The following is a 19420-nucleotide window of genomic DNA, read 5'->3' as shown; positions in this document are numbered from 1 at the left end:
TTCATTCTCATAACAATCCTAAATGTAGATACTACTGTTAACCCCCATTTTACAGATGGAGATAACGAGGCAGAGAGATTACGTGCTTGGCATTATCCCCTCTCTTCCTCCCTCTCTTTCTACCATCCAATCAAGCTCTTCTTTACTTTCTGTTTTCTATCACAACAGCCTCTTCTCAGTCTCTCTAGGATGGTTCCCCGACCTCCTGCCCAGGACTTTGCAGACCCTGTTTTCTCTGCTGTGACCCTTTACCTTCTTCTCAACCCTGTGAACCTCTGCTCATGTCTTAGCTCTTTGTTCTAAGATCGCGTTCCCAGGGACCTCCATGACAGGTAAAATATCAGATTATCACAGGTTCTTGGCTATAAGCTCCCTGAGGGCAGGGACCCCGATGGTCATCCCAGTACACAGCAGAGCAGCACATAGCAGATACATAATAAAACAAATATTTGTTGAGAAAGTCTCCTAAACACCTACCATGAACACTCTATTGTTAAGTGGTACAAAGTTTAGAGCAAGAATTAAATATAAATGATGGATGTCAACTGATACAATACCCATTAATTTAATGTAATCACTGCCTTTTCTTCGAAGCCAAGCAGAACTTGTTCTTATAACTCACCCTGAACCTTTTCATTAGAATAAGAATAATAAATTTTTTAAAAGAGAATTTGGGGGCACACTCGGAGCTGTTTCCAGTCTGCATCCTATTATTCTGTGATTTTGTTTCTTACTATGGTTAAAAGACAAAGAAGAAGAAGAAAAGAAGAAGAAGTCTTAGTTGCCATCTTAATTGTTTTCAAGAGAAAGAAGACCTTGGTTGCCCTGCCAACCTCTTCACTTTTTCTTTTTCTTAAGGCAGAAATAGGAGGATAAGATGGTAGTGGTAAGAAAAAAGACTGAAAGCACAACACGTATCTACCTATCTGTAGTGTGCCTCCTGGTAATTGAGTTTTTCTGGTTATTGGTTTTCCAAGAAGTGGCCTGGGGTAACATACTAGAAGTTTTCCCTCCCATTAGATTCCTTAAAATCACTAGAGGAGCAGCATTTCCATTAAATTCTTAGGTTCCCCAGTGGTTTCATAAGTGGGCCTCTTACTTCACTTACTTGATTTTAGACACAAATTTTATGCTACAATTGTACAAATAGAAAACCATGCTGAAGCAGACACAGAGAGCAATTGTCTACTGTAACTGCAAACTTAGGAGTTTGACCTCAGAGTCAAAAGTTATTCCCAGAGTCAGCCCAAGTGCCTTCTGCTACTTTAGAGGATTGACGAATCCTCTTTATCATGAATTTCAAGTTTGTGAGGCCCTGGTGCTACAAGGTGTCACCTTTTCTACATGTGTAATCAACTCTATGTCATCACTCATTCTTCCAGGGAAGCAACACCCCCATTAGGACCTTCCCCTAGACTTTGTGGTTTCTGAAATGGGACTTCCCAACTGAAAGCAAGAGTCTGAGGCCTATTGTTTTCTCTCAGTCTACATCCAAAGGGTTCAGTCTTTGGGAGACTAAGAGCAGTATGAAGGTGTCACAGGTCCACGTGAGCATAAGGCTTCCCACAGCACTGCCTTGGAGAGAAGTCCACAGTCTCAACTGTTCCAAAAAGATGTCATCAACAGTAATGAGGACTGCCCTTGTCTCTTTCTACTGGTCCTGCCCACCTCTCTGAATCCAAGACTTCTTTTTGTAACTGATGCTTTTTTTTTTTTTTTTTTAACATAGGAGAAGTTTATTGTAGGTTAAAACAATAAAAACAAACAAGGTTTCAAATCTTGGTCAATGGCTAAAAAAAAAAAAAAAAAGAATTGTAACTGATGCTTTGTGACCAGAATGTCTGCTGAGAAATCCTGGAAGCTCTGCCCAAAGTTTCTAGAAACCCTTTCACATATCAAGATCTTAGAAAGGAGATGCCCACTTCAGCCCCAGTGATCACTCAACTATCGGCCATGTGAGTACATAATGCAAAATCCATCCTCTAATTCCTAATGCATGCTCATTAGTGAGGGGTTTGAGAGTTTCAGTAGTTTTAAGAGGGAGAAAATGAGTCAACACATCAGTGGATAGCAACAGTCAATTTAGAGGTGATTGACATATTTTTGAAAGTATCTCACCAGGAAAACTTCCTAGATCCCTCCTTCTCAGAAAGAACAACAGGACAGTAAAACAAATAACAGTTTCCTAAGATTAAAACAAACTTCCCAACTCCTCTCAAAGAACAAGCATGGGGATTTATTCCTGGTGGCTCTTTCCTGGTCCTACTCTCTGAGTGCATGCTGGCTCTCTGGGTGGAGTGGATTCTGGCTCAGAGCTCAGGTGAAGAGAAGTTAACATTTCTGGAGTACTTACTAGTTGCCAAGTGCTTGCATTTGATATTTTACTCGCACTTCACAACTACCTGAACTAAAATGGACTTCCATGAGCAGATATTTTTGTCTAATTTCTGCACTGCCATGTCACTGCCACCTACAATAGTGCCTGGCACATAGAAGATGCTAATTACATGTAAATATAAACATGGATATTCAAAGTTGATATTACTATTATTATTGCCTTTCTGTTAAAGAAGCTCAAAGAGATTATGGAACTTATCCAAAACTGCAGAATCTGTAAGTAGCCGAGGGCCATTCTGACAACTTCTATGCTCTTTCGGTTCTAATCTTAAGGATTCACTCCTTAATCTCCCTACCCAAGAAAGTGCCACCCCTCAATCCTTTTCCACTTTATCTATCTCCACCTTCCTCTTCTCTTTCTTACAAGCTAAACTATACTTGAGACCAGTTTATTCTTTTCTTTCTCTTCTGTTGCCTCAGTTGCACAAAAAGGAGAATAACCCACACTCCGCTGGCCACCCAGGGCTGTCGCAAGGAAGAGAAAGATCTTAGCTGTGACGGACCTTGCGATAGGGAAATGACAAGAAGGTGATGGACCATGGGTGACAACGCAGCCTACTCCCCTGTGTGACGTCCCTCTTGTGGTCCCTCATTAAGACAAATGCTTCTCAGACCTCAACACCAGACCCAGCCTTGCTCCTGCTGCTCCTGCTCTCTCTGGATCTTTTTCTATCTATATTTTGGCTACTACAGAGCTGAACTGGAGAATGTTACAGCCATGTACTTCTACGTTCTCCCCGTGTTGGTTGGTTTTCTGTCACTGTGACAAAATATCTAAGAAAGATTCATATTGACTCACAGTTTTAGAAATTTCAGTGTATGGTCCGTTGGTTCCATTGCTTTGGGCCTGTGGAGAAGAACTCAGGACAGTGAGTACATGGTGGAGCACAGCCGCTGACCTCATGGTAATAGGAAAGTGAGAGAGAGAGGGAGAAATGGACCAGCCTTCCAGTATCCCATTTGACAGCACGCCTGTGATGACTTCATTTCCTTCTACTAGACCCCGCTTCCTATAGTTTCTGCCACCTCCAAATAGTGCCATCAGTTGCGGGCAATTCTTTAACATGTGTGCCTTTTGAGGGATATTTAAGGTATAAAACATAAAACTCTCCCTTGGCCCCTGAAAAGGTCATGTCCAATCAGAACCTTAGAATGTGAACTTATTTGAAAACAGTGTTTTTGCAGATAGAATTAGCTAAACCAAAGTGTGATACTAGATTAGGGTGGCCTCAAATTCAATGACTGGTATCCTTACCAGAAGGAAACATGGAGACAGATGCGGGGAAAAGAGCCATGTGACAACAGGGCAAGACACTGCTACAGGCAGAGGGAAGCTGAGGATTGCCAGCGACCAGCAGAAGCTAGAAAGAGCAGGGTAAGACTATCCCCAGAGCCTTCAGAGGACGTGTGACTCTCTTGGCTACTTGATTTTGTACTTCTGACGTTCACTGAGAGGAAATAAATTTCTGTTGTTTTAGTAACCCAATTTGTGGTACTATGTTGTGACAGTTAGAAAATTAATACAATCTGGAGCACCTTGTCATACCAGCAAGGAAGTTATGAAAAGCAACTACGGACTTTTCAAAAGAACTCAGGCACGAAGCTGAGGAGGCTCCCACTGGCCTCAAACTGGATCCTCCTGCTTCAGCCTCCTGAGTTGCTGGGATTGCAGGTGTGCAACTACCATGTTTGGAACGAAAATATGCTTTAATTCATAATATACTATATGTAATACAAAATTGACCATTGATCATCTTCAGATTCTCTAAACCCAACTCAATATTCAATAACTGACAAAGGAAACCATCAAGAATTTTTCCTTTCTTTTGGGTAACAAGTAGTCAATGAGGGGAACTTTCTCTTTATATAACCAAAGGAAGAATGAGAAAGTTAGAGCATTGCCATTTGCAACCCTTGAGGAAGAATCAATAGATCTAGATAATGGTCAGTAGCAACTGTTGGCATCACAGAAGGAAAGAAGGCCAGCACCTTTGTGCTTCTTGAAGGAAGTGCTTCTTGAAGGAAGTGCTGAACACCACCTGTGAAATAGTTTTCCCAAAACACACACACACACACACACACACACACACACACACACACCAAATACAGACCTAAGTCTCTAAATACACCTACATATTGACTGGAAATAAAGAGAACAGAGAGACATGTTAAATGACATCATAAAGATGCAATCAGCAGAATTAACACTGTGGGAATCCCTATAGGAATAACAGCTTGTTTTCCTCAACAATTTTAAGGTGATAATAGCAGATGTAGGGGGTACTACTAGATTTAAAAAAAAAAAAAGACATAAGATATATAACAATGAGTGACAATGAATGGATTACAATTCAACCTGGTTCAAACAATCTATCTAAAAGAGACTATTCATGGGCAATATATTTATTGTCAATAAATTATGATTCTTTGGTATAATAAGTATACTGCAATCGGTTTTAGAGTTCTTTCTTTTGGAGAGACATTCTGAAATAATGATGGATGATATTATATATCTGAAAATTTCTTCAAAAATAATCCATGGAAGGGGGGTTGTTATAGTTTGAATATGAGGTGTCTCCCCAAAGCTCCTGTGTTCATGCAGGAATATTCAGAGGTGAAATTATTGTATGATGAAAGCGACAACCTAATCAGTCTGTCTTAGCATGAATGGACTAACTGGTGGTGACAGTAGGCAAGTGGGCACTGCTGGAGGAGGTGGGTGACTGAATGTGTGCTCTGGACGGGGTCATCTTTCCTGAGGCCCTTCCCCTTCCTCCACCATGCCCTTCTATATGATGGTCTGGTTCACCGTGAGCTCACACTAATGGAGTCAACCCACAATGAACTAAACCTCCCAAACCATGAACCAAAATAAAATTTTCCTACTCTAAGTTGTTCTTGTAGGGTATTTTGGTCACAGTGACAAAAAGTTCACACAGGAGTTAATCAATTTTCACCACTGTGACAAAGTATTTGTCATAGCAGTTTCAGTCAGTCCATGGTCACTTGGCTCTATTCTTTCTGGGGTTGTATTGAGGTAGTCCACCATGGTGGAAGTACATGGAGGAGGAAAGTTGCCTATCTCATGGAAGTCAGGAAGCAAAAAGAGAAGAAGGAAGGTATTGGGAACAAAATATATCCTTCAAAGGCACATACCCAGTGACGTACTTCCTCCAGTTAGGGCCTACCTCCTGAAGGTACAACCACCTCCCAATTGCCCGTTAAGCTATGAACCCATCAACTGATTAATATGTCTATGAGGCTAAAACCCTCATGATCCAATCACTTCCCATAGGCCCCCCCACCTCTGAACATTGTGCACTTGGGACCAAGCCTTCAACACATGAGATTCTGTGGGTCACTTCAGATCCAAACTGTAACAGAGGGAGAGAGGTACTTGAGAGCATAATTGAAATAAGACTGGACACAAGATAAAATATTATTAAAACTGGGGAATGGGTACATTCTCTCTACTTTTGAACATGTTTAAAATTTGATAAGAAAGAGTTAAAGAGTATATTCCTACCTTGGTTAGAACTGGCTTAGGATAAAAGGGCATGAGAGGCTGCAGGAAGGTGGCATTGGTGAGGCCAACTATACAGGGTGTGAGCCCAGGGAAGGAGTCATGCCAATATGGGATGAGGGTCCCATGTGTGGAACTTGTATCCTGGGGTCCCTTGCCTCCTCTCTGGTCCACATTTCTTCCTGTGCACCTACTTACCAATCCAACCCCCTTCCCCCACCAAGCTACATATGCAATTGCCTCCCACTCCCACTCTTCAGACCCCCATTCACTACTTACTCAGTCTCCTTCTCTTCTCTGCGAGTACAAAGTCATGAGGTGGTAGGTAAGCCTGCTCAAAAATGAGGAAGTGTGGTCAATTGTATTTAGATGGTGTTCAGTTCCCAGAACTCAGTATTTCCCTTATTGGAAAGTAGGGACTTCTGTTTCTATATTCCTGTATGAGTCCTAGCCCAGCTCTGAGTACTTATCTATTCATTGCAATTTATATTTAATCTATCACTTTTAAAAATTTGACTCCAAAATAAATCTTATATTTACAGCACTAATATTTTCTAATTTGACCTCATAAATTTGTTGTTGCCTCACTTTTTCCATCAAATGTCTCACTTTTTCCATCTTCCTGTTTCTCCATACTTCATATGGACTCTTTCCATAAATCCTCCTAGAGAAGGTATGGTGGGATTCCAGGGAATTGTGTTCAGAGGGATGTACCTGCAAACCAACCTGGAGATAAAGGTGGGCAAACTAAATTAGTTGTCTTCTAAAAGATAGATGTTTTCCTTAAGTCACATACACAGTTTAAACCATTGCTTGGGATGAATTTGCCTTAAATAGCTTATCATTTAGAAATATCAAGACGAAGAAAAGGAAAAGTCAGAATTAACTCTTATTAGACATCTTTACCATTCCAGGGATGATGGTATTCATTCTTATTTACATGCATTTTGGCATTTCATTCCATAATGGTTTAAAAAGGAATAAAAGAGAGAATACATGTGAAGGTGAAATGCTTAGCTCAGAAACTGATACATAGAAAATACCACACACACACACACACACACACACACACACACACACACATACACAAGTACTCTAAAACAAATAAGGAAAATAAGAATATATATATATATATATATATATTTTTTTTTTGCGGTGCTGGGGAATCGAACCCAGGGCTTTGTGCTTGCAAGGCAAGTACTCTACCAACTGAGCTATCTCCCTATCCCCAAGAATATTTTTTATAATTAACTCCAGAGAAGTTTTTACTCTGCTTTTATATATAAGAAAGTGGTGAATTGGAGCCGGTTAATAACTTTCCTAAGATCATATAGCTACTGAGTCATAGGAACTGGGTTTTTAACCAAGGTGTCCATGAGTTTGACCAAGGAAACAGAACCAATAAGAGACTTACTGCAAGGAATTGGCTCATGCAGTTGTAGGGACTGGCTGGCACGTTGGAAATGTGAGATAGGGGACACTTTGGCATGAGCTGATGTTGCTGTTACAGGCAGAAAATTTCTTCTTCAGGGAAGCCTCAGCTGTGCTTTTAAAACCTTTTAAGTGAACCTGGTCTACACAGATTTCTAAAATAATCAACTGATTAGAGATTTAATCACATCCACAAAGTACCTTCACAGCAACATCTAGATAAGTGTTCAATTAAATATATGGGACCAGAAACAAGTTGACACACCAAAAGTCCGTCACAAAGTTCTTTCCACTTTGCATTCTACATATACATTTAGAACAGTTATCTTATGCCTTATCAACTCTAGATTCCACATTTTAGAGGATGGAAAAAATGGGCTCAGAATGTGAAAGAGGTAACAACGTTCACATATTTATCGATGACAAGGAAGAGACCAAAACCCAAGCCACCTGGCTCCTAGCACAGGGCTCTTTCCATAGCACCAAATGAATGAGCTCACTCAACAAGTATTTGATGAGTTTCCATCCTGCACCTGTGGGGCATGAGAGATATGATGTGGAGTGTGATACATGTTGTCATACATGTGTGCATAGTCAGAAGGCCAATTCTGGCTCACAGAGGAACATGGTCAGGAAGGGCCTCATGAGGAAAGTGAAATTGAGATTTGGAAAATGTGCTGATGTTGGCCAGGTGGTCAGCAAGCAGAAAGGCATCACTGAGAAAGGAGATGATGAGAGCAAATGCCTGAAGCAGAACTACTTGAGGTGAGAAGAGAAAGAAGACTGACCCAGCTATCCCACTCCTTGGCCTATACCCAAAGTACTTAAAATCAGCATATTACAGAGATGCAGCCACATCAATGTTCATAGCTGCTCAGTTCACAATAGCCAGATTGTGGAACCAACCTAGATGTCCTTCAATTGATGAATGGATAAAGAAACTGTGGTATATATATATACAATGGAATATTACTCAGCCATAAAGAATGATAAAATTATGGCATTTGCAGGCAAATGGATGAAATTGGAGAATATCATGCTAAGTGAGATAAGCCAATCTCAAAAAAACCAAAGGACGAATGATATCGCTAATAAGTGGATGATGACACATAATGGGGGGTGGGAGGGGTTAGTGTTAGGGTTAGAGTTAGGGTTAGGGAGGGGGGCAAGAATGGAGGAAGGAAGGACTGTACAGAGGGAAAAGAGGGGTGGGAGGGGTGGGGGGAAGGGAAAAAATAACAGAATGAATCAAACAACATTACCCTATGTAAATGTATGATTACACAAATGGTATGCCTTTATGCCATGTACAAACAGAGAAACAACATGTATCCCATTTGTTTACAATAAAAAAAAAAAAAAGAAGACTGAGTAAAGATCTGCCTTCCAGAAAAGCACAGAGGTTTTCACGGTATGGTAACCCATCCCCCAATCTGGAGTTGCACTTTCTACAGTTTCAGTTTCAAGAGGTCACCTGTGGTCGGAAAATATTAAATGGAAAATTTCAGAAATAAACAATTCATACAGTTTTAATTGTATGTCATTCAGAGTAGCATGATGAAATCTGGTTCCATCTCCCTCTGTTCCACCTGGAACATAAGCCATCCCTGTATCCATTTGTCCACAGTATATGACTACCTGTCCTGCATTAGTCAATGAGTAGTCATTCATTACTGCAGTGCTTGAATTCAAGTAATAGTTATTTTACTTAATAATGACCCCAAAACACTAAAGCAGTATTGCTGCCAACTAGGATATACTAAAGAGAAACTGCAAAGTGTCTTCTTTAAATGAAAATGTGAAAGTATATTTTGAGAGAGAAAACATTCACATAACTTTCATTACATTGTGTTGTTAGAATTGTTTTGTTACTAGCTGTTGCTCTTAACCTCTTAGTGTGCCTAAATTATAAATTAAACTTTACTGTGGTTATACATGTATACAAAAAAGCATAGTATAAATAGGGTTTGGTATTATCCACAATCTCCAGTACCCATTGAGGGTTATATCCCTTGGATAAGGAGGACTACTGTATAAGCAATAAAAGTAATGGAGGCCCACACGTAAGTCCCTGACTTTATCTTGAGAACCACTACCTCTCAGTAATCCAAAAAAAGAGGAAAAGAGCAAAGAGGCATCTCAGCTTTTAAACAAGAAGAGGAAGGGGTTTTTAAAATGGCAGAATAGAGGAGGTCACTTTCCTGGCTGCTCCATGGAGTGAAACCAAGGAAACAGACAGGCAGCTTCTCAGCAAGGTAGATAAACAAGAAAAAGCAGGGGGACATTACTGGAATTTAAAACTGAACATTCAAAGCAGTTCAGGGACTCAGGTGGTTGGATATAATAAAATAAGGAAGAAATTCCCAGTGGCACAGCCACTGCCAGAAGCACCAGCCAAAGCAGTCCCTTGGTGAATATAGTGGAGGGATAAGCGAATTAAAGGAACTGGCATTTTGGCCTAGGCCTGAGGTGTGTCTAGGTACAGAGAGTTTAGAGATCAAGGACACTGCTGGGCAAACCTGAAAGATGCACTGCACAATATATGTGTGCAGAGAAAGATGCCAACATTTCTTCAGGTGGCATGCAGAAGACAAAGGAAGGAACCATTCTGCAGCCTCTGCAGAGGGGCCAGCAGCTGAAGGGGCTGATTTCTGGCACACCCAAGTTTGACCCAAAATACTGGCCCAGTAAACACACACTGCATGACATAGAGTGTGCTTAAGTGACCAGGAGAAAATCAAACATGGAGAGAGGTTTATACGGGCGACAACGGGTTGTGGAAACTTACCCAGCTCTACCCCTTTCCTTCCAATCCAACTGCCTGCAGGACCTGCTGGGAGAAATGCATCTGGCCAGGGACATGGAAGGGTGGGGTCTGGAGAGATTGTTTGGAGACTGAACCTGAGACCAGGAAACATGGGGTCTGCAGATGATGTAGGGGGCTAATAACTGGGTCTCCCAGCATGTGAGTGGAACCCAGGGGAGATTCCTGGGGTATGGTCTTTCAGCATGAACCAGCAAGTACTGGGCACTGGAGGTGAGCTGATTTAAAATCTCCAGACCAACTGGCATTCGGTGAAGAGCCTGGAGCCTGCCTAAACCCTGCTCCAGAAACTCCACCTAGGGGATGACTCTCCACTCCAGCCATCCAGAGGCTGGAGCACCACACTCCAGATGACCCCACCTAAAACTGCTGAGAAGAGAAACAGAATCTTTTGAACTCCAACAGAAAAAATTCTTTAACTTCTCATCAAGATCTTTTTTAAAATTCTTTTTCTTTGTTTGCTTGTGACCTTAATATTACATGGACATTTATACATATTCATATTTGTTTTTATCTCATTTCTAGCATTTTTGAAGCCAGTTATTTTTCATGGATTAGTTTTTTGTGAACTAGGATATTTGATTAGTATATTTTAGTTTTGTTTTATATTCTTTTATTTTTATTTTTAATTTAAAAAATTTTTTTACTTTACATATATATTTTTTTCTACCTGTTTCTCTCGATTCTCTTTTCTTCTCCTAACAGCCAATCTCTATTATTTTCTCTGTCACACTCCCTTTAATTTTTTACTTATTCTTCTCTCCTTCTCCCTCATAACCATCACATCCTATATCACTTCTGTTCCCTCCCTGTCCACCATTCAAAATCATAAACTCTTTGCAAACTTGCTGTTTTTATCATAGGGAATAACTGATCATATAATTTCTGCTTATTGTGATAATTAATATTGTAGACATCATAGTAGGAAATATTTGGTTTAATGCTATATATTGTTTGCATTGGTTGTTGTTGTTATTTGTCTCCCTCTAAACAGTGAGGTCCTGGAAACCTTAAGGGACACTGTAAGTCCACAGGGTAGAAGCTCTACTGCCTCAGTCCCATACTGTTAGATGGGTAGACATACAAACAACATGAAAAAGCAAGGGAACAAATTGCCCCAAACAAACAAAAATACTCCAATAACAGAATCCATCCATACCACAGTGGAAGAAATGTCAACGAAGGAATTTAGAATGTACATAGTTAAAGTGATCTGCAAAGTAAAGGACAGCATAAGAAATGAAATCGGAGAGAAAATATAGGAAGTAAAAGATCACTTCAATAAAGGCAGAAATTCTGAGAAAAAAAACCAGAAACCCTCAAAGGAAACAATAAACCAAATTAAAAATTCAATAGAAAACATCATCAATGTCCTAGACCACATGGAAGACAGAATCTCAGACAATGAAGACAAAATATATAATCTTGAAAACAGAGTTGACCGTGGAGAGAAGATGTTAAGAAACCATGAATAGGACTTCCAAGAACTATGATATCTCATGAAAAGACCAAATTTAAGATTTATTGGGATAAACAAAGGCATGCAGATACAAACCAAAGAAATACACAATATTTTCAATTAAATAATATCAGCAAATTTACCAAATCTAAAGAATGAAATGAGAGGATCCAAGATGGTGGACTAGAGGGAGGCTGCATTCCTTGTCGCTCCATAACTCAGGTTTCAAACAGAGGATATCTGTTTCTTGGTGAGGCAGTTTTTGCTGCTTATCAATACCCTGCTGTTTATCCCATTTGTCTGATGTGATCACCTGCAATCTGCCAGCATATTGATGCCTTTTTTGAGTGCAGATTGCTCACTGTCAGGCGCCTATCATCCGCCATTTGCCGGCCTCTCGCCTGTCCAACGCCTGCCTTACACCTACCCATCACCCAATGCACGAGGTTCACCTCCCGATGGTCCGACAACAGTCAGCGATCTGATTGCCGACCGCCAGTGGAGCACCAGCTGCCTGCTGTTGCTTGGAAGTTCACTGTTACAGTACCTGCAGGTTTGATTACACATGGCTGCCACCATTTCGAGACAACAGCCAGGCCCCATAGGACCCCTGACCAGACTGACTGAGCCCCGTCTCCAGGACCCCTCAGCCCGACCGATCACTCCCTGCCTCTGGGGCCCTCACATCAACTGACTGCTCCCTGCTGCCAGGACCCCCAGACCAACTGACTGCGCCCTATCACCGGGACCCCAGACCAACTGATTGCACCCGGCCTCCAGGATCCCACAACCACACCAAACACACCCAACCTCCAGGACCCCTGCCTGACCAACTGCATCCTGCTTCCAGGACCTCCAGCTGACCACGTGCACACTTTCAGCTGCAGCTCCCAATTTGCCAACACATTTGAAAGCCAGAGCAGCCATCTTGTATAATCCTGGAAGTCGTAGCTCCGATCTTTAGGTGGGCCAAATCCTATCCTGAGACACCTACTGGAGGCTTGAAGCTCCTTGTCAGGTACCTCTCATGCATCAGGCTACTGAACACTGGGAGGTTTCATTACTATATGACTGTTATACTGTAGATTTTCTTTTTTCTCATTATTGAAAAAATTTAAGTTTTTATTTCTTTACTTTTCTTGCTCTCTTTTCCTTTTGTTTACCTGTTCCCTCAGAGTCTCTTTCTCCCTTTATTGCATGCTAACATCCAATTTCTTTTGATTACACTCTCACCCTTTCTATTATCTAGAAATTCTGTATATTCTTTTCTTATCTCATTAACAGCCACGTTCTACATCCCTCTGCATCCTCTTTGTCCTCCATTAGAAACTGTAGACCTTATTGCAAATCTGTTTGTTTTACTGAAGATAATATTTGAATTCATTCTGTTTATTATGACAATTTTGTTATTGTCCACATAGGGGCTATTTGGTCTAGGATTGCATAGTGTCTGAATTGGGCACTGCTAATATTGATCTCCACTTAAAAAAAGGTTTTGGAAACCTAAGGACCACTATAAGCCTATAGGGGGAAATCTGCAATATCCCAGATCTGCACTGCTAGAGGGGAAGATACATGAACAACATGAAAAAACAAGGGAAGAAAATGATCCAAACAAATCTAGAGTCTATATTAATAGACCCAATGATAGTATGTTAGAAGAAATGTCAGAAAAGGACTTCAGATTATACATGATTAAGATGATTTGCAAAGCAAAGGATGAGGTAAGAGAGCAAATGCAGGCCGTAAATGATAATACAAATAAGTTGAAAGAGCACCTGCGAAAGCAAAAGATCATTTCAACAAAAAGATAGAGATTCTAAAAAAAAAAAAAAAAAAAAAAAAAAAAAATGGAAATCCTTGAAATGAAGGAAACAATAAACCAAATAAAAAACTCAATGGAAAGCATCACCAAAAGACTAGACCACTTGGAAGACAGAACCTCGACAATGAAGACAAAATATTTAATCTTGAAAAAAGAAGATGGTAAGAAATCATGAACAGAATCTCCAAGAACTATGGGACATCATGAAAAGACCAAATTTAAGAATTATTGGGATTGAGGAAGGCACAGAGATACAAACCAAAGGAATGAACACCCTATTTAATGAAATACTATCAGAAAATTTCCCAAGCCTGAAGAATGAAATGGAAAATCAAATACAAGAGGCTTACAGAACACCAAATGCACAAAATCACAACAGATCCACACCAAGGTACATTATAATGAAAATGCCTAACATTCAAAATAAAGATAGGATTTTGAAGGCTGCAAGAGAAAAGCATCAGATTACATATAGGGGGAGACCAATATGGATAGCAGCCAACTTCTCAACCCAGACTCTAAAAGCTAGAAGGGCCTGGAACAACATATTCCAAACTCTGAAAGAACATGGTTGCCAACCAAGAATTCTAATACCCAGCAAAACTAACCTTCAGATTTGAAGATGAAATAAAATCCTTCCATGATAAACAAAAGTTAAAAGAATTTACAAATAGAAAGCCTGTGCTACAGAATGTTCTCAACAAAATATTCCATGAGGAGGAAATGAAAAACAACAATGTAGGTCAGCAAAGGGAGGAACTACCTTAGAGAAAAACCACTCAAAGGAGAGACCAAGCCAACTTAAAAACCAAAAATAAGCCAAATGACTGGGAATACAAATCACATCTCAATAATAACCCTGAACATTAATGGTCTAAACTCGTCAATCAAAAGACATAGACTGGCAGAATGGATTAAAAAGAAAGACCCAACAATATGCTGCCTGCAAGAGACTCATCTCATAGAAAAAGACATCCACAGACTAAAGGTGAAAGAATGGGAAAAAAACCTACCACACCCATGAACTCAGTAAAAAAGCGGGGGTTTCCATCCTTATATCAGATAAAGTGGACTTCAAGCCAAAGTTAGTCAGAAGGGATAAAGAAGGACATTTCATACTGCTTAAGGGAACCATAAATCAGGAAGACATAATGATAGTAAATATTTATGCCCCAAGCAATGGTGTATCCCTGTACATCAAACAAATCCTTCTCAATTTCAGGAATCAAATAGACCACAACAGAATAATTCTGGGTGACTTTAATGCACTGCTGTCACCACTAGATAGATCTTCCAAACAAAAACCAAACAAAGAAACCATAGAACTCAATAATACAATCAATAACCTAGACTTAATAGACATATAATAGAATAGTCCATCCATCAATGAGTGGATTCACTTTCTTCTCAGCAGCACAAGGAAACTTCTCGAAAATAGACCGTATGTTATGCCACAAAGCAGCCCTTAGGAAATGCAAAAAAATTGAGATACTGCCTTGTGTTCTATCAGATCATAATGGACCGAGAGTAGAAATCAATGAAAAAATAAAAAACAGAAATTACTCCAACACATGGAGACTAAATAATATGCTATTGAATGAAACATGAATAATAAAAAACATCAGGGAGGAGATAAAAAATTTCTTAGAAGTCAATGAGAATGACGATACAACATATCAAAATCTCTGGGACACTATGAAAGCAGTACTTAAGAGGAAAATTCATTGCATGGAGCGCATTCCAGAAAAGAATGAAAAGTCAATAACTCAATGACCTAACATTACAGCTCAAAGCCCTAGAAAAAGAAGAACAGAATAACAGCAAAAGTAGTAGAAGACAGGAAATAATTAAAATCAGGGCTGAAATCAATGAAATTGAAACAAAAGAAACAATTCAAAAAATTGAAAAAACAAAAACTTGGTTCTTTGAGAAGTAAACAAAATAGACAAACCCTTAGCCACACTAACAAAGAGAAGGAGAGAGAAAACTCAAATTGCTAAAATTTGTGATGAAAAAGGAAATGTCACAACAGACAGCACTGAGATACATAACATAATTAGAAGGTACTTTGAAATCTGTATTCCAACAAAATAGAAAATACCGAAGACATTGACAAGTTTCTAGAGACATATGCTCCTCCCAAACTGAAACAGGAGGACATACACAATTTAAACAGATCAATATCAAGCAATGAAATAGAAGAAGTCATTAAAAACCTACCATCCAAGAAAAGCCCAGGACCAGATGGATTCTCAGCTGAGTTCTACAAGACCTTCAAACAAGATCTCATTCCAATATTTCTCAAAGTATTCCAGGAAATAGAAAAAGAGGGTACCCTACCAAACTCATTCTATGAAGCTAATGTCACCCTCACACCCAAACCAGGAAAAGACACATCAAGGAAAGAAAATTTTAGACCAATAACCTTGATAAATATAGATGCAAAAATCCTTAACAAAATATTGGCAAACCGTATCCAAAAACATGTTAAGAAAATCATGCACCACAATCAAGTGGGGTTCATCCCTGGAATGCAAGGATGGTTTAACATCTGTAAATCAATAAACGTAATCCATCATGTCATAGACTTAAGGATAAGAATCATATGGTTATTTCCATTGACATAGAAAAAGCGTTTGACAAAATACAACACCCCTTCATGCTCAAAACACTAGAAAAAATAGAGATAGTAGGAACATACCTGAACATTGTAAAGGCTATTTATGCTAAGCTCATGGCCAACATCATTCTTAATGGAGAAAAACTGAAACCATTCCTTTTAAAAATGGGAACAAGACAGAGATATCCTCTTTCGCCACTTCTATTGAACATTGTGCTCGAAACTCTAACCAGAGCAATTAGGCAGACTAAAGAAATTAAAGCGATACGAATAGGAAAAGAGGAACTTAAGCTGTCACTATTTGCTGATGACATGATTGTTGGGACTAATGACATGTTAACTAATTCAGGCTGATTCCTTACTCCCTGGTGAATGAGCAAGATCAAGGCCTCAAAGGAGGTTTCAATAGTTAATGACGATAAATCGGACCACCGTCAGGGATTGGTTAACAATAGTTCCGCAAACGTGATCAGCTCGTGCTTGCCATATAGTCCAATGGGACTCTCACCTTCATGAACATCCCATGCCTTGCTGACCTTTAAGCTGATTGGTTCCCGCCTAGCCTCCACCCTACATAAAAGTCGTGTGATTTCCTCAATAAACAAGATTCCTGCTGTGCCTCATATGCTGACAGACCTCCCAGCTCTGGTGTGTGTCCTTTGCCACTGACGCTCATCATCCTGCTTCTCCCCGTATTCTTCTCAGGCGGGCCCTGAGGAGGTACATTGAACCTTGTTGCCCGACAGGGAGCAACAACTGGTGTCCTGTGTGAGGAAGACAAAGTCACCAACAGGCCAATTGGACTCCAGGTGAGTGTACTCCCATAAAATATGGTACAGTCCAATTCCAAGTCTAACCCCTTCCTTTGACTCCCTTAGGATTCTCCTTAGAAGCAGATGATTGGAACTCTCAGATAGGCAGGCATTTCAAACCTGGAAGGCCCTCACTAAGGCAGCCCCTTGGCTGCCTGAAGCAAACTTATTTGACTGGTCCACATGGGATCATGTAGAACAACTTGTTAGGAAGAGGGAAATCAGTTTAGGGGAGGGTCCCCCATTGGGAGTCTGCACTACATTATCCGCCCTTAAGGCCTGCTTCTCTCCAGGACCTCCCAAACGTGGTTCCAAGTTTCCCCCCAAAGAGCCGCTGACTCCGGATGGTGGGAAATCTTCCCAGTGGCCATTTTATGATACTGGGCAAGAACTCACTGAAATAACCTCCCCCCTCCCTGTATGGCCGTCCCGGTAAATGTTAAAATGTTTGCTTGGGAAGGAATGACTACCAATCACAAATTGGCCTGTGCAGGGATGAAAGATTGCTCCATGGGAAGGTGGATTGTGGCTACCAAAGATATTGGCACACAGCTTCCGCAAGCAAGTGGGCTGATGGAAAGGGATTCCTTATCTTCAAGTCTCTTCTTTCTTGCACTTCTCTGCTCTGCCTGCAAAATCGAACAACTCCTTCTTCTCCCCCTCTTAATCCCTCCTCCTCCTCCAACTTTGACTCAGCTGTTTCTGCATCCATTCCACAGCCCAGCTCACCTAGTCCTCCTGCCACAAGGTCCCACATACACCAGTGTGGAGGGAGTAACCAACCCAACCATCAGTGGCATGTCCTAGTAAGGAGTATGATATAGTAACCCCATTCCCCACAAGTAGTGGGAGATAATTGTTTCACAATTTTCTGTGTCCAAACCTGAATTGAACCAGGAAAAAGGGTTAAAATGCCCTAGGCATCAAGTTTCTGCTAGAACATTTTAGCCCCTTTCAGATTCAGATCTCAGTCAAGGTTTACATTGAAATGTAAATGGAGGAGGCCAGAAGACTCAGTAGGAGACCAGTCTCAAACCCAAGGGGGGGAAAAATAAAGAGCAAAAAGAGTCTTACCTAAACTCCAGCAAAAGTAAATTTTATGGTGCTTTACTAAAGTAATTAATGGCCGTATCATTTTTCCAGGACTCTTGTTTTTTTTTTTTTAATTCTACATTTTTTTTGAGCTCATGACTTTTGGATCAGTTCTATTTTTTTATTCAACTAGAGTTTTTGAACATCTGTTACATTGCAATGGAGATTCACCTATAAAGTTACAAGGCCTTTGATTTTGTGTTATTTGTATGTAGTGCTGTCTGATGTCATGTTTTGTCTATATCAAAACTGAGGCTCCTAAAATTAAAATTTAAAAATGGATCCAGATACTTTTAATTCACGTGATTTAAAAAGGTTCAATTTAAATTGGGTAAACTAATAGAAGTAAAATGTCTTTAAAATTAACTCACAAGTCTCTAGGTGGTTAAACTAATAAAATGTTGATGTTTATAAAATGTCTAACATCAATTTTTCTAGGACTTTTCTTCAACAGGAAAGAGATGGCAAATCTTTAACATCTTGTTTTTTTACACTTGTCTGATATCTTGGTTTTTTTACAATAAGATGAGTGAATTAGAGTTGACATGTATGGGATTACTCAAATGTGTTTGTTAGAGACATCTGATTAATTTATAAAGTTATTCCATGGAATAACATACTTAAAAACATTATTCTTTGTAAATGTATTTCTAAAAGTTATTGAGAGCCTGATTTGTTTAAAGGTTAAGCATGAAAGCATTTTACCACTTTGCCACACAAAAGGAAACTTAAAAGCTCTCTCAGCCTTTCTTTAATTCATGTTTTATGACATTTAAGAAAGAGTGTAATGTGCAGTAGCAAAAATGGGACAACAGTGATTAAGATTAGGGTCTCTGATCTCATGACTTTGGACAGTGGACTTCCTTGAGAGCTACATAGAACTCCTAACATTGCACTTTGCAGTTAGACCATCTTAGATCTACAGGCTCAACTTGATTCCTTGGCTGCTGTCATCCTGCAAAATCGTCGTGGTTTGGATCTGCTAATGGTGTAGGAAGGAGGACTTTCCTGTTCCTTGGTGAAGAGTGCTGTTTCTATGCCAACTGCTCTGGCATTGTACAAGATAAAATCAAAAACCTACAAGAAGATCTGGAATGTCATAGGAGCGAGCTCCACTCTAATTTCCTCTGAACTGGGTTACATGGGTGGCTCCCCTACCTCCTCCCACTTATGGGACCACTAATCACTATTATCCTTGTGTTCACCTTTGGGCCTTGCATAATCAATAAGCTTATCCATTTCCTGAAAAGCCAGGATAAGTCTGTGCAGCTCATGGTGGTCCAACAGCATTATACTGCCCTTCATAATGATGATTGGGAGCCCTATAGGATCATGGATCACTTGTATCAGGACACTGGGGTCTAAGTGTCTCTCCCTTAAGCCTTGCTCCTCCTGAGGGGCCTGCCTAAAGTGCTAAGGTGGTAGTCAATGATGGGT

The 19420-nt window shown here is 40.1% G+C and overlaps 1 protein-coding gene across 1 annotated transcript in view; it reads left to right on the top strand.

The window, feature by feature from the left end:
- Positions 1-7976: 7976 nt before the first annotated feature.
- LOC124959635 (40S ribosomal protein S17-like) overlaps positions 7977-19420 on the top strand; it is a 34830-nt gene continuing 23386 nt past the window's right edge. The window contains exon 1 of the mRNA XM_047518011.1: positions 7977-8116. Within this exon, the coding sequence (XP_047373967.1) occupies positions 7977-8116 (140 nt within the window). The remainder of the gene's footprint in view (positions 8117-19420) is intronic.

Source organism: Sciurus carolinensis, chromosome 11 (assembly GCF_902686445.1).
Source record: "Sciurus carolinensis chromosome 11, mSciCar1.2, whole genome shotgun sequence".
Taxonomy (NCBI): domain Eukaryota; kingdom Metazoa; phylum Chordata; class Mammalia; order Rodentia; family Sciuridae; genus Sciurus; species Sciurus carolinensis.
This window is presented reverse-complemented; position numbering and strand designations above follow the sequence as displayed.